General features: G+C 44.7%; 2 protein-coding genes across 5 annotated transcripts; one reads left to right on the top strand and one right to left on the bottom strand.

The window, feature by feature from the left end:
* Window positions 1–1,026: 1,026 nt before the first annotated feature.
* LOC125542687 (uncharacterized) lies at window positions 1,027–3,979 on the top strand. The gene is made up of 2 exons (XM_048705826.2): window positions 1,027–1,506; window positions 3,500–3,979. The coding sequence occupies exons 1-2, from the start codon at window positions 1,129–1,131 to the stop codon at window positions 3,506–3,508; spliced, it is 387 nt and encodes a 128-aa protein (XP_048561783.1). The 5' UTR covers window positions 1,027–1,128; the 3' UTR covers window positions 3,509–3,979.
* Window positions 3,980–8,348: 4,369 nt separating this feature from the next.
* LOC125542688 (uncharacterized) lies at window positions 8,349–16,056 on the bottom strand. Of its 4 annotated transcripts, none has more exons than XM_048705827.1 (7): window positions 15,906–16,056; window positions 12,930–13,275; window positions 12,744–12,833; window positions 12,488–12,661; window positions 11,511–11,627; window positions 9,566–11,420; window positions 8,349–8,652 (listed from the first exon to the last, which is right to left on the bottom strand). In XM_048705827.1, exons 2-6 carry the CDS (start codon window positions 13,247–13,249, stop codon window positions 9,602–9,604), a joined length of 2,520 nt encoding a protein of 839 aa, XP_048561784.1. In that variant the 5' UTR covers window positions 13,250–13,275; window positions 15,906–16,056; the 3' UTR covers window positions 8,349–8,652; window positions 9,566–9,601. The 4 variants fall into 4 exon arrangements, with proteins under 4 accessions (XP_048561784.1, XP_048561786.1, XP_048561787.1 ...); XM_048705829.2 differs by lacking the exon at window positions 15,906–16,056 and adding an exon at window positions 15,479–15,779; XM_048705830.2 differs by lacking the exon at window positions 15,906–16,056 and adding an exon at window positions 15,448–15,779.
* Between the last annotated feature and the right edge of the window lie 2,428 nt (window positions 16,057–18,484).

The raw sequence follows: 18,484 nt of genomic DNA on the forward strand, positions 1-18,484 counted from the left end.
ATATATGCATTGCAATTAATACATTGGTAAACATAAATTTTTAGGAAAACTAGAGCATTAATTGGGTGCTTTTGCAAATTACATAAAGTATTCCACCACTCACCATCTACCTTGGTTGGTGAGATTTTTGAATTGAGCCCTATAAACCGGAAAGGAGGGAGTAACATATACTCCCTCCGTCCGAGTTTATTGGGTCCGGAGACAAGATTGACAGGACCAAGGAACCTAGTAACTGGCCTTGATTAAGGTGAAAATTTCCAGTGTTTAATTGTGACGTACGTTTCGGTAGCCACGTAATTTAATGCACACTCTAGGTAATCCAGCCAGCAGCCCAGAGTTCACGCGCATGCTGATGCATGGCCGCTAGCATGGCCAATCTAAAGACTAGGAGAAGCGCATGCGTCTGTTTAGGTCGCCGCATGCAATGGGCTAGTTAATTTCCCTCGGTCCTCTGGAACTGAATGAGTTTGATTCCAAGAAAATTATTTAGAAGGGCCTTATAAGTCGAGACGTACTATTGTTGCTGAGAGGCCTAATAAACCCGGACGGAGGAAGTAAGTGGTATCATGAAAGAGTTCATTTATTAGGCTATAGACTCATTATGCCTTGAAATATGTGATGTTATAGTAACTACATAAGTTACCACAAACCCTCTCTCCTCATTAATTAGCTGCCATATAAGCAATCTTGTATTGAAATGTGTGATGTTACTAGTCAAGTTACTTCCATTGTGACTAGTCTAACTCTTTGCCACATAAGCAAAATTTTCTTTAAGTGCGTTATGTTACTGGCTAAATTACTCTCACTATGACTAGCCTTATATTAATCTCATGTAACGTAATGCGGCCAGGGGAGTAGGAACGGTTGCTTCCACGTAATAGCAGCAGCCTCCATGTCATCGATCCTGTCAACGTGTGAGTTTCAAATGGTTCAGCTCGGCCCAAAGTTTTCCCAAGTCGCCGTCCCTTTCCGTCACCATCCACGCAACACCAGCGAGCCATTTAGTATTGGTATATACATACGCACACTGGAGATGGACATTGGCGAGCGAAGGAAGAGTCGTCGCTCATTGCGCTGTGCCTACCACCGCTACTGACGCGCGTGACGACCGCTACCGACGCAGCAAAGATGCCGGCCGAGGAGCTGCGCCACGGCCCCGTCGGCGCCGTCTCCTGGCTCGGCATCGCCTTCCTCACCGTCAACTCGGCCATGGCGATCCACAGGTCCAAGGGCGACCCGGCCGCGGTCGGCTTCGTCGCCTTCTCCTACCTCGACCTCGTACTGCTCTTCTACTGCCACAGGAGGTTCGAGAGCGCCGCGCCCGGCTCGCCGGCGAGACGCAGGCTCAAGGTGGCCGTCTGGGTCCTCACCACCATGCTCACGGCCGTTCTGAGCTATAAAGTCGCGGCTATCATGCCGCTGCCCGTGCAGATCCTCGTTTGGGCCATGGCCGCCGCCGCCGTCGGAGGAGGATTCTACGCCTTCTTCCTGTTCCGGGAAGGCAAGGCAAGTGTCCGTCCATTCCTTCACCTTATTATACTTATATATATATATAATATATGTATACTACTAGTTTAAATTATTTTCATAAACGGAACTTTATACTTTTCACAGCAATATCAAGTCGTTTATTGAAAAGAAAAATGTTTACTTGCACCTATACATATTTTTTAGTCTTGGCTCACCATCAGCACAGAGGGTTTTTATGCTTGTCTCCCGTCGTACTTGTCTTCTCATACAACTGTCCAGATGCCTGGGCGGCAACAACTGATCACCAAGCGTGCCCGCCGGCCAACCTAAGCAGCAGCATATCACCCCGGCCGGTTGCTTTCAACATCGACAACCCGTTCGGTGAAATATATATGTGGACAACTGAGCCGGAGATTCCGTTGGACACCATGTAATTTTTGTCCACGCGACCGGACACCCCCAAATAGATTAATGCATCTCTAGGGTGGATATTTGGCTTCTTGTGTTTAGTTTTTATAAAAAGATAAAGGAAACAAGTATATCCTCACGTGTATATGTATACAAGTGACAAACTCAACCGTCAACTAGTCTAGACAGCAATCAGCGAGAACTATGATAGCCAACCTAGAGGATATCAATTATCCTGTCAAATCGCATTTAGATACTGAATAACAAGCAGAGGGCACGCTTCAGCTCCCTCTGTCTCATAATATAAAATTGTTTTGATACTACACTAGCTAGTGTAAAAAACGCTCTTATATTATGGGACGAAGAAAGTACCTTGCTAAGGAGGTGATCAACATAAGAAGGGTAGCATTAGGTGATCATGATTAGTTCCCTTGCCGCTTTGTGCCTTGTCCGTGGTGCCAAACCAACACAACTTTTTTGTCAAAGTGTCATTTTCAGGTCAAAATAAACCATGCATAAAAGAACATTTAGATTTGATCTTCTGCAGTTCTCTAAATTATACCTTTTTAGAGAGTTCACACTTCACAGTTCCTTATGTTTTTCTTTTGTTTTGGTTTTCCTCGTGTTTGGTAAATTTCCTGCTTTTGATTCAAAACTTCTACTTTTATTAATTCTGAATTTGCTGGAAAAAATTCTTATGTGGTTTATCACAGAATATATATGCTTTATACAAACTTGGTGTAGACAATATTGACATCATTGAGTCTATACATAAGCAAGGCCACTAAATTCGAGTGATTTGGTGCAAATATGTGCCAACATAAAACACAACATTTAGCCATGAATCTTGTCGGATTTTAATAGAGTTTCTAAGTTTATCTGAAGTGATGCAAAATGCACAATGATCTTATGCGGTTTCTCGAAGGAAAATGGTTTGTGCCGAGTGAAAATCAGAGAAAGTTGACAGAATCATGCAGTGATCAATAGAATGGTGTCACAAGACGTAATTAAGCCAGTAGTTGTTGAGATGGCCAAGTCAATGTTCAATGAGAGGACATCAATGAGAACGGTATTCCTGATACCTTTTGGAAACAAGTTGTCAATAGAACAACTTATAATTTCGACAAACACTATTTAAAGAAGATGGATCGAAGTCAGACAAAGCTGTTCCTACAGGATCTAACATGATTTTTGGGACCAATGTGAAGCCGGTCTAAACTGACAGTTTAACTATCATATTCTCTAGTCTGGCTCTTAACAAACTTGGGTTTGATCTGAAGTCAAGCAAAAACAGTTCCAACTTCCATATACTCTATGTCTGGTGTGGATCTTAACATGACTTCAGTTTTGTAAAATTGTTTTTCTTAGGTCCATTGCTAAATAGCAAAACTTGAATCTATTTGTCCACATGTGTTCACAGGATTTTCTTCCATAACAGTTTGACAGTAAAAACACCCTTTGTCTTTGATGAAGATAAGATAGTAAAAACAAAAGGAATGAGGTGTGCTAGTTTGCAGGCTTTGAGCTAAATGATACATGCAAACAGTCATGCTCATTTCTTATCTTCAGCACGCTATTTGTTCGAATAAACATAACAAGTTTTTTCTGTTCTGTTTCGCAGGATGGTTAAGGAAGCATGGCAGATATTTTCTGGGAAAGCCCTTATTTTGGATCCTACATGCTCTAAACGTAGCTGGAAAAAGAAATCAAAGGTACATATGTTCTTTCAGGAAAAATGGGACGTTATGGACAAGGTTTGGCACACTCTCACTTCCAGGTCATTAGCTGCCGCCCCAACTATTGCCGCTGAGCACGCAAATGTTCGAGTTTTGTCCTTCTAGGACCATGGGCACTGAACTCAGGAGGGCGTTCTCTCCGTCAAATTCTTGTCACGCTACATGAAACCTTACATCTAAGCTGCTAAAGTGAATGATGGGTATTATGTGCATTGTGTATTGTGTATTATGTATTATGTATGGTGTAGGTAGCAAGCAGCTTCCTTTTGTCCCAGGTCATGTAATATCATCAGCAAAAATAGAACTTAAGACAACAAGGTCTTACATTTTTCTTGTTAAAGAAGATGGTGGTGTAGCAAGACTGATGATAGTGTTGCTCTCTCGGTGTGGTAACTCATACTGTGGCAGTGTAGTTTGGTCATGCCATGACGAGTGGCATGATCAAAACAAGGATCAGTTCAACTTTTTGATAATAACAGAGAAAAAAGAAAGCAAGGACAAAGGGGACGGACTGGGAAGAGTCTGGCTATTATCACAAATCGTAATCGGCAAAATTCTAATAGTATACGACGAATCCAGTTGACCTTACCCGCTTGTCTTTGGTCAAGATGTTTGGTGCACCTAATGGCCAACTACTAACAGCTTGTCATGAAATAGGCAAAGCGTGCAGCGGGTTCAGTCGTGTTAGAATTTTGGGAAAAGTTTTACTACTTTATAAAACATTCGTCGTCGGCTATTTTGATTTGTGAATCATAAAGCCTTTGAGGCAAGCAACTCCCTCAACCCCAAGCCTTGTAGTGTCATCAGTAAGAACGGAACTTAAGGCTGCATTGTTGACTGTGCCTTTCAGGTTTCAGGCACTGGGTGGCGATGATCGAACGGGAAGAACGCCATTGCACACTGCTGAACATTGAACGAGACGTCAATACAAATACTATTCGCATAGACAACGTAAGCGACCCAATAAGTTTGACTTGAGAAGAAAAGGAAAAAATACAAAGACCTTCCAGTACCATATATATGTTCCCGTTGGACATGTAATAAGACATCCAAAGCTTCATGGTTGCTGGTTGTTAGAGTACGTAATGGGCCTGGACCGGTGGTATAGCCCGTTAGTCTTAGAGTTAATTAGAGATAAGGGTCGCTTATTTAGAGGTCAAATAAGCCTTACTCAGGAGTCAAGTAAACCTCTCTATATAAGGAGAGAAGATGTACCAATCTAATCAAGTAAGAATTAAGAAGGGAATCCCTTTCATCTTGCCCGGCCCCCGGTCGGCCCTCTCGCGCCCTCCTTCTAGCAGTGTCATAACAATCTGGTATCAGCTTTCCCGGATTCGATCATGTCCAGCCATCCACCGAGTTCTTTCCACCCGCCGCCGCCGCACACCTACCTGCCGCCACCAGCGTCTTCATCGGCGCTACTGCCCCACACAGCAGGCGCGCCGGCATTGGGCGTGCTGGTGTCCTCAGGGGCGATTGCACTCTCTGCCCCGGCGCCGTCCGCCCTCGTCCTTACCCCGGAGCATATGACAGCCGCAATCCTGGAGTTACGGCAGGCCGTGACGGGCATCAGGGCCTTCCTCGTCAGGCCCTATGTGCCCCAGCCGCATCCCTAGCAGCCACCTCCGCCGCCGCCACACCAACAACAGCTACCCCCCCCCCCCCCCCCCCGCTGCTGCCCTCGGACGCGACCACGACGCCCGTCATATCGTACCAGTATGGGATGCCCTACGACGGGACCGCGACGACCTCGTTCCCATCAGTGCCGCTGCCGTCCCAGGGCGTCCCCATTCAGCAGATCAAGTTCCCGCCATCACCGCTTCCGGTTTGGATCGCTACCCGCCACGTGTCAGCGGTAGTGAGGCTGCAGGCTGCTGCGCGCGGCCTCCTAGCGCGTCGGCGTGCGGGAGATGCGTGGTCTGCAGCTGCCACTCCTTCAAATTGCGCTTCGTTGCGCAAAGGACCTTGATCTCATCCGCTACGTCCGGGATCTTGGGCATGCGGTTTTCCCCACGGACGGCGGGCATGTTGTTTTCCCCACGGGCAGCGACATCAGCGGTTGGGAGGGCGCACCCCTCCTCGCCATTCTCCATCGAAAGCCCTCCACTCTCTCTATGCGGTGCAGACCAACAGCCGTCCGGCGGGGAGAAGGCATGGTGTCACCGACAGGAGCGCACCGCGTAGCACCACTGCGTTCCACCGCCGGCCGCCGTGAGAGCGCCTCTGCTAGTCGCTCTTGCGACCACTTCCAGGTGGCCATACACATACACTTCTTTTGTCCAGATGGTGTTCATGGGATCCAGGTGGCTGCACACGTGCATATCCGACGTGCGGATGGTGTCCACTTTATGTTCTGGGGTCCAAAATAAAGTGTCCTAGTCCATTTCCGGTTGAGAGTAATAAAACAAGCCGATATGTAAAAGGCTTGTTTTTAGGTGTCAGGTTTGTGTTGCGTCGAGTCATGGTTATAAGTCGGTTAGGTTGCAGCTCGAGGACAAGCTGCATGTCCACGTGGAATGTCCAGGTGGAGTGTAGTGTTAGAGTACGTAATGGGCCTGGCCTGGCAGTATAGCCCGTTAGTCTTAGGGTTAATTAGAGATAAGGGTCGCTTGCTGCTTGCTTAGGGGTCAAGTAAATCTTGCTGGGGAGTCAAGTAAACCTTTCTACTCTCTCCATCCCAAAATTCTTGTCTTAAATTTATCTAAATACGGATGTATCAAGTCACGTTTTAGTATTAGATACATCCATATCTACGAATTTAAGACAAGAATTTTGAGACGGAGAGAGTATATAAGAAGAGAAAATGTATCAATATAATAAGTAAGAATTAAGAAGGAAATCACTTTCATCTTGTCCGACCGTGGGCAAAAGGCCCCTGGCCGGTCCTCTCACGCCCTTCTTTTAGCAGCGTCATAACACTGGTGGTGGGCGTGATGATGCTTGTTGACATTTGGCAGACACTACCGGCTCTATGGACAGGGTATGCCCAGTTGCCCACCACCTCCCGTGTAATTTTCTTCTGTAGAACATGAGTAAAATAAAGCGGCCAAAGAGAAAGGACTGAGTACTGAGTAGTACAGAACTAATTTGGCAACACGATATGCAAGTGCCCAAATATTGAAATACGTACTCTAACACGATATGCAAGTGACCAAATATATGTATACTAATATAAAAAGATCCAAAGTAGCTAGGCAGTCAATGCCGGCACTTTGTCCCCTCGCTAAGCAGCATGGAGCTAAAAATATGTCTGTGCTAATACAGTTTCTCTTTACCCGAGTAAGGCAGTGGATGCCGGCGCCTCCCGCCGTCTCGTCCTCCTCGTCTCCGGTCCCCGGCGATCTCCTCGTTACAACGCCCCGCGGTGGCACCACAGCGAGAGATCGTGGGTGGAGGAGAGGATGCTCTCTTGGAGAGGAGCAGGGGAAGACCGAAGACGGAGGAAGGAAGGATCCCGGCGAGCGCCGGCGTTCTCCGCGGAAGGGGATCGGTACCCAGCTCACGGGAAGACAGACGATGAGAGTGCCGCCAGCTCGATGCGGTGTATACTCGGCCCATGTCCGGTTAAGGGTAGCGGGCCTTGCGAGTGATTATAGTAGGCCCACCCAAATCCCCCTTCCGTTTCCCGCCATGCGCGCCCGTGGAACTTGGCATCCATCCCCTTTTTTCCCTCAAAAAATGAAAAAACTTGGCATCCCATTTGGTCTGGCGCTTGCTGGCAAACTGGGGCTGATTCCGAGTTTCAGCCTATGGAGAGGAGAAGGTGATGAGGATCGGCTGGAGTGGCTGCGGTTATATTTGGTGATTGTTCTCACATGGCATGCGGTTTTCCTCTCATTCTGCTTGAGCACTGTCCTGGAGAAGACAGCTCTGTTCCTCATCAACTGCCGCGCCATGCGAGAAAAGACCCTGGTGGCACTGTGCCCATGTTGCGAGCTACTCCCTCCGTTTCGAATTACTTGTCTTAGATTTATCTAGATACGGAGGTATCTAACACTGAAATAAGTCACCCTACTCAAGACTGTTTAGCAGCCACCACGCCCCCGCCACAGCCTCACCACGACTGTTTCGAAGAACAGCAGCCGCCGCACCCTTCTCAAAATAAGCTGCCTCGACGTTTAGCTTCTACTCCCTCCGTTCCGAATTACTTGTCTTAGATTTGTCTAGATACGGAGGTATCTAGCAATAAAATAGTAGTAAGAAAGATGTCATTTGCTGAAGAAAAAAAAGGCATTATTTGAATTAAATTGAAAAAAACTGATTTGCAAATTCACAGTACTTGTTACGATGCATCGCTATTGTACATTTTACTTTTCTTTTAATTCTTAGAAGCACAGCTGCATTTTTTTTATGCCTCGAACGCACACCTCGAACGGAAATAAAGGCAACCCATGATTTAATAGCAAGGTACCCACTAAGGCCATCTTTGCTAGGCGCTAATCACGGTCACTAGTACTGAACAAAAACTAGGCCCAACGTTGCCCTCCATAGCTAGTGCGAGAGGGGAAAGAAGGCAAGCGCCCAATGCATTAGTTGGCATCGACACCAAACCCGGCGCTACGCCTTCCCTTGGCTCGCCGCATTGTAGGTGAGGGCATCTCCAGCACAGACCCCTACTCCGCCCTTATATGCAGGATCGGACTGAAATCCCTCATTCCGTCCCCAAACAAAGGAGTCCACACATGTACGCGGACATTCCACCAACACAACGACCCCACCACAAAGATGTAGAGCTGACACTATCCAAAGATGTACTAGCACATTTATTAACCATCATCATCTCTAGTCAACAACCACCAAGGAAACCTTTCCAAGTTACAGCCTTCATATAAACAAACAACAACAACGGTATCAATTCATGCATGTCTTCTAATTACCCATCCCCCATTCTCTGATTCTCTCCATCTACTGTACATACAACAGGCACCACCATAAGCTCTCTACTTCTTTCTTTCTTCCTTTGCCGGGAAGCATTCTCTTTCTTTCCTTCTGTTTTTGCTAGGAAACTCTCTCTTTCATCAGCCACCTCTCGGTGAACCTGCAGTGGTAAAAAGAACACAACATGTTGGATTAGCCAAACAGCAACTGTCAGAATTCATTCCACCAATCGGTATCACCACCCTCCCTGCTACCAGTGGAAGATTAGTTCAGACTGGGATACTATTGCTAGCAAGTACTTCGAATTCGAGGAAACCAAATCAAATGTATGAAAGAAAAGCAGCTAGCACAAAATGGATCGGGCAGTAAGAACTCAACCTAGTGCACAAGAGCAACAGAATGTATCAGATAGTAAGAACTCAACCTAGCACCCAAGAGTCACAGACTTAATCTAGTAGTAAGACCTCCACCTTTGCCCCCGAGGCGACTATCACCTCAGTTGCCAGTAGCCACAGATCTGGCCAGCGACCACCATTCCACACCCACTGAAGTAGGTGGCTAGCTTGACAGGGGCGAGAACTATGGAGAGTAGCAAAATATCGATTTGGGGTTGGTATGGGAGGGAACAAAGACACAGGGAGGGGAGAGGAGAGGAAGCCATCTAGGATGAAATGGTGCTAGGTGCAAGTTAAACGGCATTAGAGTCAGGGTGGAAACTAAACCTAGACAACAATTCAGCAACCAAAAGTAGACCTCCTCTCATTAATTTTCTTGTTCATGGAAGGCAATAATACTAGGCATAGATGGAAGGCAACCAAAAGTAGATCTCCAATTAATTTTCTTGTTCATGGAAATGAATAATACTAGGCATAGATGTTTCAGTCGATGTAAAGTTGGTTTTCTATACAGTAGTCAAAACATCCTTGAGAAATTCCGTTTACTAATTAAGATGCCACTTATCCAGCAAGAATGGTGAGTTTGAACATTACATATTCCTAGCTTGTGATTGATCAAGGAAAGAGGTTATCTTATATTCTTATTGGAGAAAATGTAGGGCAAAGACAAAGATATACCTGATATACATGCTGCAGATAAAGAAAATGCTTTGTCTACAGAAAAGCAGCTTCACAGGTGGCCTTGTTGTGGCCTACTTGCTTGCACCTGCTACAGAGCCGTATAAGAGTGGTTGGCTTGTTGGGGTTAAACCGCTTCCTTCTAGGTTTATCTGATGTCCGTGGCCTGGGAGGCGGGACCATTGCCGCAGCGCTAAAATCAAGGGTGTCCATGTCGGGAATTGGGTAGATTGTTCCTGAGTATGTCTGACGGTAGCTATCTGTTGTGAAAAACTTTGAGCAGTATTCGTAGAAAGACCGCCCAATCCTGTTACACACAGCAATAACATGCATGCAGGGGAGGCCAGAAAGTTGCCACCTCCGGCACGTGCATTCGCAGTTTGCAAGATTAACAACAAAAATACCGCTGCCCCGCACTTCAAACACGGTCTCAGAAGAGCATAGCACGGTCAGCTTGCCAGCCTTGGTTATCTCATCCTTTGCTTTGTAATCAATGGAAGGTGTTAGAGGCCCTTCCCATGACTTGCAGGCTTCACGCCTCGCTTCTATTGTCTCCATTATTTTTGTCCTCAGAGAGTCCACCATCAGCACCATGGACCCCTCCTTCTTTGTAGGTATCCAGTTATTAAACGCATCAACAATGTTCGATGAGAAATGGTCATACCGACAGCCTCTGAAGATGGCATCTGACCAATGCTCTGGCTTACTCGCAATGATCCAGTCGGCAGCTTCAGTGGATATATTCCTTATGCTCTCAATTGATGCATTAAAATCATCAATGCTGCATGCTTGGGCTGCACGAGTAAAATCCTCGACCATCGCATCTCTTATCTGTTGCGACCATGGTCCCTTCTTCAGTTCTCCTTTGAATTCCTCCATGATATGATGCAAACAGAAGGCATGGTGGCTACCTTCAAAAGCATGTGCGACAGCAGCATCCAGACCCTTTTGTCCATTGGACAAGAATGTCATAGCATTCAATGGGTAGTTATGATACTGGAGAGCAATCCTCAGCTTCATCAAGAACCAAACCCAGTTCTCGTAATTATCATCTTCAACCACATTAAATGCAACTGGAAAGACACCATCATCTGCATCAACTGCAGCAGCAACCAGCAACTTATACTCATTTGTCGCTTTGAGCGGAACCTTGTCAAGAAAAAGGAGGGGCCTGCACCCACTTGCAAAGCCTTCCAAAGAAGCATGGAATGCAAAAATGAAACGTCTGTTTTCAGAGAACTCAGACAAGTCAAGTATACTCCCTGGGTTAGTCTGCATAAGCCTCTCCCCATACCAGGGCAAATGGCCGGATGCCTCCCTCTGAACATGAAACATCTCCTTCTGAGCCACTTCTCTACCTCGCCAAACCTGTGAATAGGTCAGCATAACCCCATACTCCTCATGTATTTCCTTCACAAGATCCTTTGGTTTGAGCAATGAGTTCTCACGCAGTTTCTGCTTAATGATGGTAGTCAGCCACTGTCTTGTTGCTCGCCGCTGACCCTCTCCGCCTTCTCCTCCACATGTATGCTCATCAGTCATTTTCTTGATAACAAATTTCTTGTTACGAGATGACTCGGATGCATGCAATCGCCAGGTGCAGCCATCCGCAACACACTTTACAGTGACACGGGTGGTTTCATTCTTAATAAATCGGTACACAAATCCTTTGCCGATGGAGTACTTGCACAACTGAGCTCGGAAATCCTTCACATTATCAAATTCTTGGCCAACACCTTTGATAATGTCCTCCCAAAACAAAGCAGGATTATTGGTAAGCTCCTGTGGAGGATCTATTATGATATCAGAACCATCATATGCATTGACTGCATCATCAAAAAAACCAGTAGGTTCCCTGCAAAAGCCATGCTGGCATCTGTGAAACTTATCCTTTTTACGAACTCTGTGGAGTACAAAAGACATAATAAAGTGAGCAGATAACTACCTTTGTGTGGTATCAACGAGAGCAAGCTTGTCATGATTCAGATCGTCTGGAGCAGAGGAAACAGCTCCAGCTGTGGTGGGAAAGGCAACATCATGGCCAAATTCCAGTGGAAAATCCCTAGTTTCATCCAAGGAAAATAGAAATCATAAGTTTTGGACAATATCGTATCACAAAGTAGAATGAGTGACATTTACAATTTACAGGTCATGACAGTACAAACAATGAAAACCATACATGTTATCATGAGACTGTAAGAGAGAACTAAAGTAGCAGCAACTACAAAATATTCAGAATGAAAAACGATCACAAAAGGCATGCAGTCAGGGCACGAAACCATTCAGATCACAATGTGAAATACAGAGAGCATGATATGAAAACTATGCAAGAGAAACAGCTTCAACAACGGGTGGTAGTAGGTATACATCAGCAGTTGTCCTAACTAACAAAGTAGTGCAGATGCCTACAATGTAATAAAGGGTATAACAAAGTAAGGAAGATGCATATAAAGTAACCATAACAAAAAAACAAAGGGGCAGTAACGGAGTGTAGTGAAGATGCCCATATGTAAGCATATTATGCAGTCCATGAATGATGCTATAAACCAAGGCAATGGCAAGATCTATTTCCTAACATAAATGATGCTATAAACCAATGCAATGGCAAGATTTAAATTCTAGACATTTCGCCAAGCATGAATAAATGAAAATGGATGGCAGTAATGGCAGCTAAAAACTCCAGAAAATAAGGTAGGCAGACAACTTTATATGCTAACTGCCTAACCACAACATCGAAACAAACTGCTCCTCCTGAAGTTGGCATGAATTTAATTTGCAGAGAAGGCTACTATTGAATAATAAAATAGGGGCTTTAAATCTGGTGTACAATAATATGTGACCAAGATACATCTCACAATAGGAAGAAATCAGGGCACAGTAGACATGCAAAGATGAATCAACTATAGAAGACTGGTTGCATACTCGTTGTAATCATTCAAGGTCACCAAAGCTCTTGGTTGATTTATATCACTGGTAGGTTGATTGAGATCATTGGTAGGTTGATTGAGATCATTGGTAGGTTGATTAAGATCATTGGTATCAGCTTGAACTACAACACCAGTAGCACTGGCGGTCTTCTTATTACTTTTGGATGCCCTGGAGAAGACAAAGAGATCATTGGCTGTAACATGGAAGAGTAGTAACATTAGAAAATCTAAACCGGCACAGTACCACCTACTTGTTTTTGGAAGCTGTCCTTTTCCTTTTGTCGCCATGTGCATTAGATCCAGCTTTAACAGTGGAAGCTCCAGTGTACGTTACGACACTCCTAGTTACCCAGTATAAGAAAAAATATCCATCACATCAGGAGATGTTTGATATTGGCTCTTCTACATGAACTACAAAAAGGTAGAACAACGCATACCTGTTCTCCACTCTACTTATCACAAAAACATCTGCTTGGGCAGCACTAGCAGTAAAATCAACCATCCGTTGCAAATCTCTATCACATGAGATTGTGATGAGCGTCCTGTTATTGTTCGGAAGGAAGTACTTGAACGACATATCGGTGACATCAACATGGAACACCTTGGACACCTCATCCTTGAAGCTGTCAAGGGACATCTCCCGAGAGACGTCAACAGCATGCGCTTCTCCTCCTTTGTAGATCAAATTCCCATTGGGACCAGAAGTGAACTCCCCACCATGTTGGCAAATGGCTACCACAAAACCACCCTCTGTCATGCTTCCTTAGCTGTTCCGCGATACCACTGCATTTTAGAAAAATAAATTACATTATAGTGATGGAAAACATTACACAAAGTAAGAATATGAACTCTAGAATACAGCTCCAGTTTAACATGAGATTTTACACAATTGATCATTCGTATGACAGGTAGACAGAATCACGCACAAACGACAGACTGAACCATTTACTTTCGATATTCCTCCCTATAATTTATTAGGAAAACATTACAATCTTTTGACTCCAAAGCATCAACCTTCCAATCAAGTATACCATCGCTGATCTATGATGATTTTTTTTTACCTAGGGTGATTCTATCTTATTTTTATAACCATTGGGAACGGCACCTATTTTTTCCCGTGCTCGATGTGGAAAACATTCTCTCGGGGGGAAATTCTGATTTTACTCAGCACTGTTGGGATTCGATACCTGGCCTCTAGATTGCTCCTGTAAGGCCTTAGCCACCAGCTTATGTGATGCAACTAAAATCAAGATTCTACATATATGCCGACACAACTGATATATAAGCATCACTGGCTTACCAGTACAGATATAGCATTTCATTTCATAAATATCGTTTTCACACATATCGACCAACATGGCCAGTATTTGACCTAGTATGTCCACCAATATAGACTAATACATAAATGCCTTTTCTTCTTCTTAAAGAAGAGTTGAAAATAAAATTCAAGAACCGAGCAATGGCCGGTTGGTTAGAGCACACACCCGTGAGCCCACCCACCCGCGTTCGAGGCGCAGCCTCCGCAGGGTGCCTCACTTCTACCTAACAAATGTAAAATTAAGGGAAGGAACTTTCCCCCTTCAACGATGGATTTTTAAAATGAAATTAGCATTTACAACTTCATCAAATTATCAAGTTTATGCATAACTTTTGGAAATAAGCATACGTATAATGGCCTCTGTTATGTTACCATAAGGACTTTGTGAGTCTTTAATAAGTTATTTCACAATCAACCAGACAGTAAACTTGGAATCATATATTTGCCATGCTCAAGCACCGTGCGTTTAAATTGTACAGTACCAAAAAGGCATGGTATGAGTAAGACTAACTAAAACGAGACAGACATTGTCCCCTCCGATATAACTACATACATATCCAACATCCGATACATCCAAGCGAGACAAATATGGACCCGATATCCAGTACTCCGAACCTCAGTTAAAACTACGTGTGGATACAAATTCAACGTCAGCTCTCATTTCTGGATCAACACCAGACAAAGGATGACTAGTCCATCATGAACAGAACCAAGATGATCGGATGAACTGCAAACAAAAGAAAAGATAACGCGAGTAACAGGCAAGCCAGTCAACACATCAGGTATTCCTTCAAAATAGACATGGGCTCTATTAAAATCATTCCCTTTTTACAAAATTCAACCTCACGGAAGGTCGTGGAATAGAAAACGGGGATAGGGGAGGGGCTCGTTGTCAACTAGTGCTAAGAACAGAACCTTGGTTGGGCTAGAAGAGAAAAGTGTCTCTCTCCACCACCAATTTCCCCTCCACGCCAAAGGTCCTCGTTCTTAAATCCTAATCAAAGCAGGACCGCAACGATAATACCACACAACAACAGCAACAGCGAGGTAGGAACTTCGACAAGAAAAAAAAATCATTTTTGTGCAAGAATCCCCTGGAACTTGCACAAAACACACCGACAAACAGCGGCTGGATCCATCCATGGTGGGAACACCAGAAAAGCAACCAAGGAAGAGAGATTATGCATAACTTCATCAAACGATTAAGATTATGCATAATTTCTGAAAATAAGCATATATATAATGCCCTCTGTTATGTTACCATACAGATTTGTGAGTCTTGATTAATTTCTTTGGCAATGCAGACAGTAAACTTAGAATCATATATTTGCCATGCCTCTAAAGCACTGTACGTTCAATTTGGACCAAAAAGGCATGGTACAGGTAATAAGACTAACTAAAACAGGACAGACATTTTCCCCTCATAGTATATAACTACATACATATCCGACATCCGATACATCGAAGCAAGACCAATACAGACCCGATATCCGGTGCTCCGATGTCCAAACCTCTGTCAAAACTAGGTGCGGATACAAATTCGACTTCAGCCCTCATTTCTGGACCAACACCGAGCAAAGAATGAACTACTCCATCATGAACAGAAACAGATGAACTGCAAACAATAGAAAGATTACGCGAGTAACAGACAAGCCAGTCCTTTTTTACAGAATTCAACTTCGCAGGAGGTCGTGGGGCAGGAGAACGGCGGCAGGAGGGGCTCATCGTCAACAGGTGCGAAGAACAGAGCCTTGGTTGGGCCAGAAGAGAAGAGCGCCTCCCCCCGCCACCAACTTCCCCCCTCCGCCGCCGGAGGCCCTCGTTCCTAAATCCTAATCGCAGCAGGGCCGCGAAGATAATACGCAACAGCAACAGCGACGGCGAAGGAGGAAAGTAGGAACTTGGAAAACAAAAATTCATTTTTTGCGCAAGAATCCCCTGGAACTTGCGCAAATCACACCGAAAAACAGCGGCCGGATCCAGGGTGGGAGCCAGTCCCAAAAAAAGCAACAGAGGAAGACTAGAGACCGCCGGCGCGCGGCGGGCAAGCGGGCGGAGCGTGAACCGAACTCGGGGCGAGGGAGAGAGCTTTGACCTCGGGCCGGGGAGCGGCGGCGCGGGCGCGGATTCGGTGGCCGCCGCCGCGAGGGGGGCAGGGACGGACGACCTCGCGGGGGAGGGGATTAGGGCTCGGGGGTAGTTTGGATATTTCGTGAGGTGGTTTGCGCAAAGGAGGTGGATTTGAGGGGAGGGCGTGGATGGGAAAACGGCGGGCTGGGCTGGGCTTTTCTACAATTGTTGTTGCTCCGCGCGGCGCAGCCCAAGGCCTCGGGTTTGTGTATCGGAGGTAACCGAGGTTCTCCTTGCCAAAACTGCTGTTATTATTTTTTTGTTCCACTTTTTCCAACGCAAAACCCCTGCCGTTTGGTTTGCAACATTCCCCTCCGCGTCTTGAGAAAACTCATGATAATGTCACAACATGGAAAACAAATGCAAGCAGCATGTACGAAACACAAAAACATATACGCTGGCAAGGCGTCGACGCGCCCTGCGCAACGTCAGGATTCTTGATTTCACTGGCCTTGCACTCTGGCTTGCTGACTAATAATCTGGCTTGCCATCCGAGCCGGATCGGCCTGCGTTGCATATACCCCATGTCACAGCTTTGGGTTGAGCTCCTTGACATCGTCCAAGGCAACTGTGACCTCCATTTGACGCAAAGTGTGATTAGCTACGTAGAGGGAAGAGTGGAGGTGGAGGAGGAGTGGTGGGAGGTGGAGAAATAGCACCAGGCAGCCATCGAACACAATAACATTCAAATTGTGTGTGTGTGTGAGAGAGAGAGAGAGAGTTGCGCAAAAGGGGCAACCCTGTGGCAAATTATTTGGTTCACGACGCTAGATTTTGTGAGTACGAATTAGATGACAGCGGAACTAGGGATTTTGTTCCCTACTGAAGAATTTGAGTTCAATGAATGTATATCGACACTAATATGTGAAGGACTAAATTGTAAATATGAAAGTTTTTTTATCAAATAACCCCCTACGAATTCCCACAGTGACATGAAGGCCACGACATCATGACATGTCAGTGTCATTTGCTTTGCTCGGTTGGTTTGCGCTTTTGGCTTATCACTGGTGCAAGTTAATGGACTAAACTTGTCGTTTTCAAGTTGATGTACCGAACTCAATATCATTGACGGTTAATGTACTAATTGTGCATTTTACTCAAATGCACTTCTCTGTAAACAATGCAAGGAGATCATTAAAATCTCACATTCATAATTCAACTTGATACATATTATCTTAATAAATATGGGTAATGCTGTATTAAAATACATGTCATATCTGACATATACACGACTCATTGAGATGGTAAGTATCCAAGTGAAGTGGCAAGTTTAAATAACATTAATAAGGAACAATATAGTACATAATTGCATGCCAACACACGTATAAGAGTCAGATCCGAATCAAGGAACATATTATGATGTGAGATTGTACATCGCAATTGCGGTGCACATTTTGATTCCAAATGTTGTACTGAATATGCCATACTTTAGCAAATAGTTTGCTTCATATATAGGTAACGGGGATATATTTTGGTGTCGGTATGTAATATTATTTACCATGGCATGTATATAGAAGGTATAAAATGATTAAGGTGAGTTTTTCTGAAGTTAAGACATGCCAGATAGGAAGTAACTGCATCTACAGTAAAGAGATGGGTCTATGGATGGACATGATGGAATACACCAGATCCTCACTTGGGCGAGTTATATTGACTAACCTAAACAAAAATAAAGTCAACAAAACCAAAAACAAAAACAAAAAAATTAACTAAAAAGAACAAATTTATAAACTTTAAAAGTGGAGATGGATTGGAGCACCATTGACAAAAATGTAGCTGAACTCCAAGAAATTCCAATTGTGTGTGTTTTAGCCATTATGGTTTGTACTAGAATAGAAATTAACAACAATAACCAAGCATTAATACCGATAAAACCAAGAGGTTATGGCACACTAAGTAAATTGATCGATATACTGTGGCACCCATTCTTTCTCCCATGCTGCTACTCATGCCACTCGTTCCTCCTCCCATGCCACCCGTTCCTCCTACCATGCCACCCATCAAGTTCCTTGTGATTACGACCTTCTACGCTACACAACTCAACATATGCTTTTTGCTTCGTGTCAATACCACTTGTGTCCATGAACATATTTTTTTTCTGCTTTTTCCTCCACCGCCTTATGATCATCAGCTGCCACCTTCCTCTCCTCTAGCTCAACCTTCCTCTCCTCTAGCTCAACCTTCCTCTCCTTGGTCGTCGCCTTCCACTGCTCGGCATCCGCCCTCTCTTTCATTTCTTTCAATTTCAAGAGTCTTTTTTCTTCAGCATACTATTTCCTGCCAATGATGTTGGGTTCAAATCCTTCTTTAATATCATTATCTCCGTCCTTTGATCCCTTTTGTTTTTTCCATTCCATCGGGCCTGTGCGGTTTGGCAACCGAGTGAGGAGTGCACTACAAAAAAAATACACTTCCGTGATGATACGTGTTTGTCACAGTAGGTCGCGTTTTTTGTCATGCATGTACATCCATGACAAATTTATGACATAATCAAGATAGTCATACCTGTGCTGTTGTAGAAGTGTTCCATGACATTACCAAAAT

Source organism: Triticum urartu, chromosome 3A (genome assembly GCF_056163025.1).
Source record: "Triticum urartu cultivar PI428250 chromosome 3A, HENAU_Tu73, whole genome shotgun sequence".
NCBI classification, from domain to species: Eukaryota; Viridiplantae; Streptophyta; class Magnoliopsida; order Poales; family Poaceae; genus Triticum; species Triticum urartu.

What these genes read in the sequence shown, in the direction of transcription:
- LOC125542687 (XM_048705826.2), top strand. Translation starts at nt 1,129, where the DNA reads ATGCCGGCCGAGGAGCTGCGCCACGGCCCCGTCGGCGCCGTCTCCTGG.
- LOC125542688 (XM_048705827.1), bottom strand. Translation starts at nt 13,249, where the DNA reads ATGACAGAGGGTGGTTTTGTGGTAGCCATTTGCCAACATGGTGGGGAG. An exon ending in ACCTTGAATGATTACAACGA is followed by an intron (nt 11,628 to 12,487) that starts GTATGCAACCAG and finishes GGATGAAACTAG; the next exon opens with GGATTTTCCACTGGAATTTG. An exon ending in CTCGTTGATACCACACAAAG is followed by an intron (nt 11,421 to 11,510) that starts GTAGTTATCTGC and finishes TGGCTTTTGCAG; the next exon opens with GGAACCTACTGGTTTTTTTG.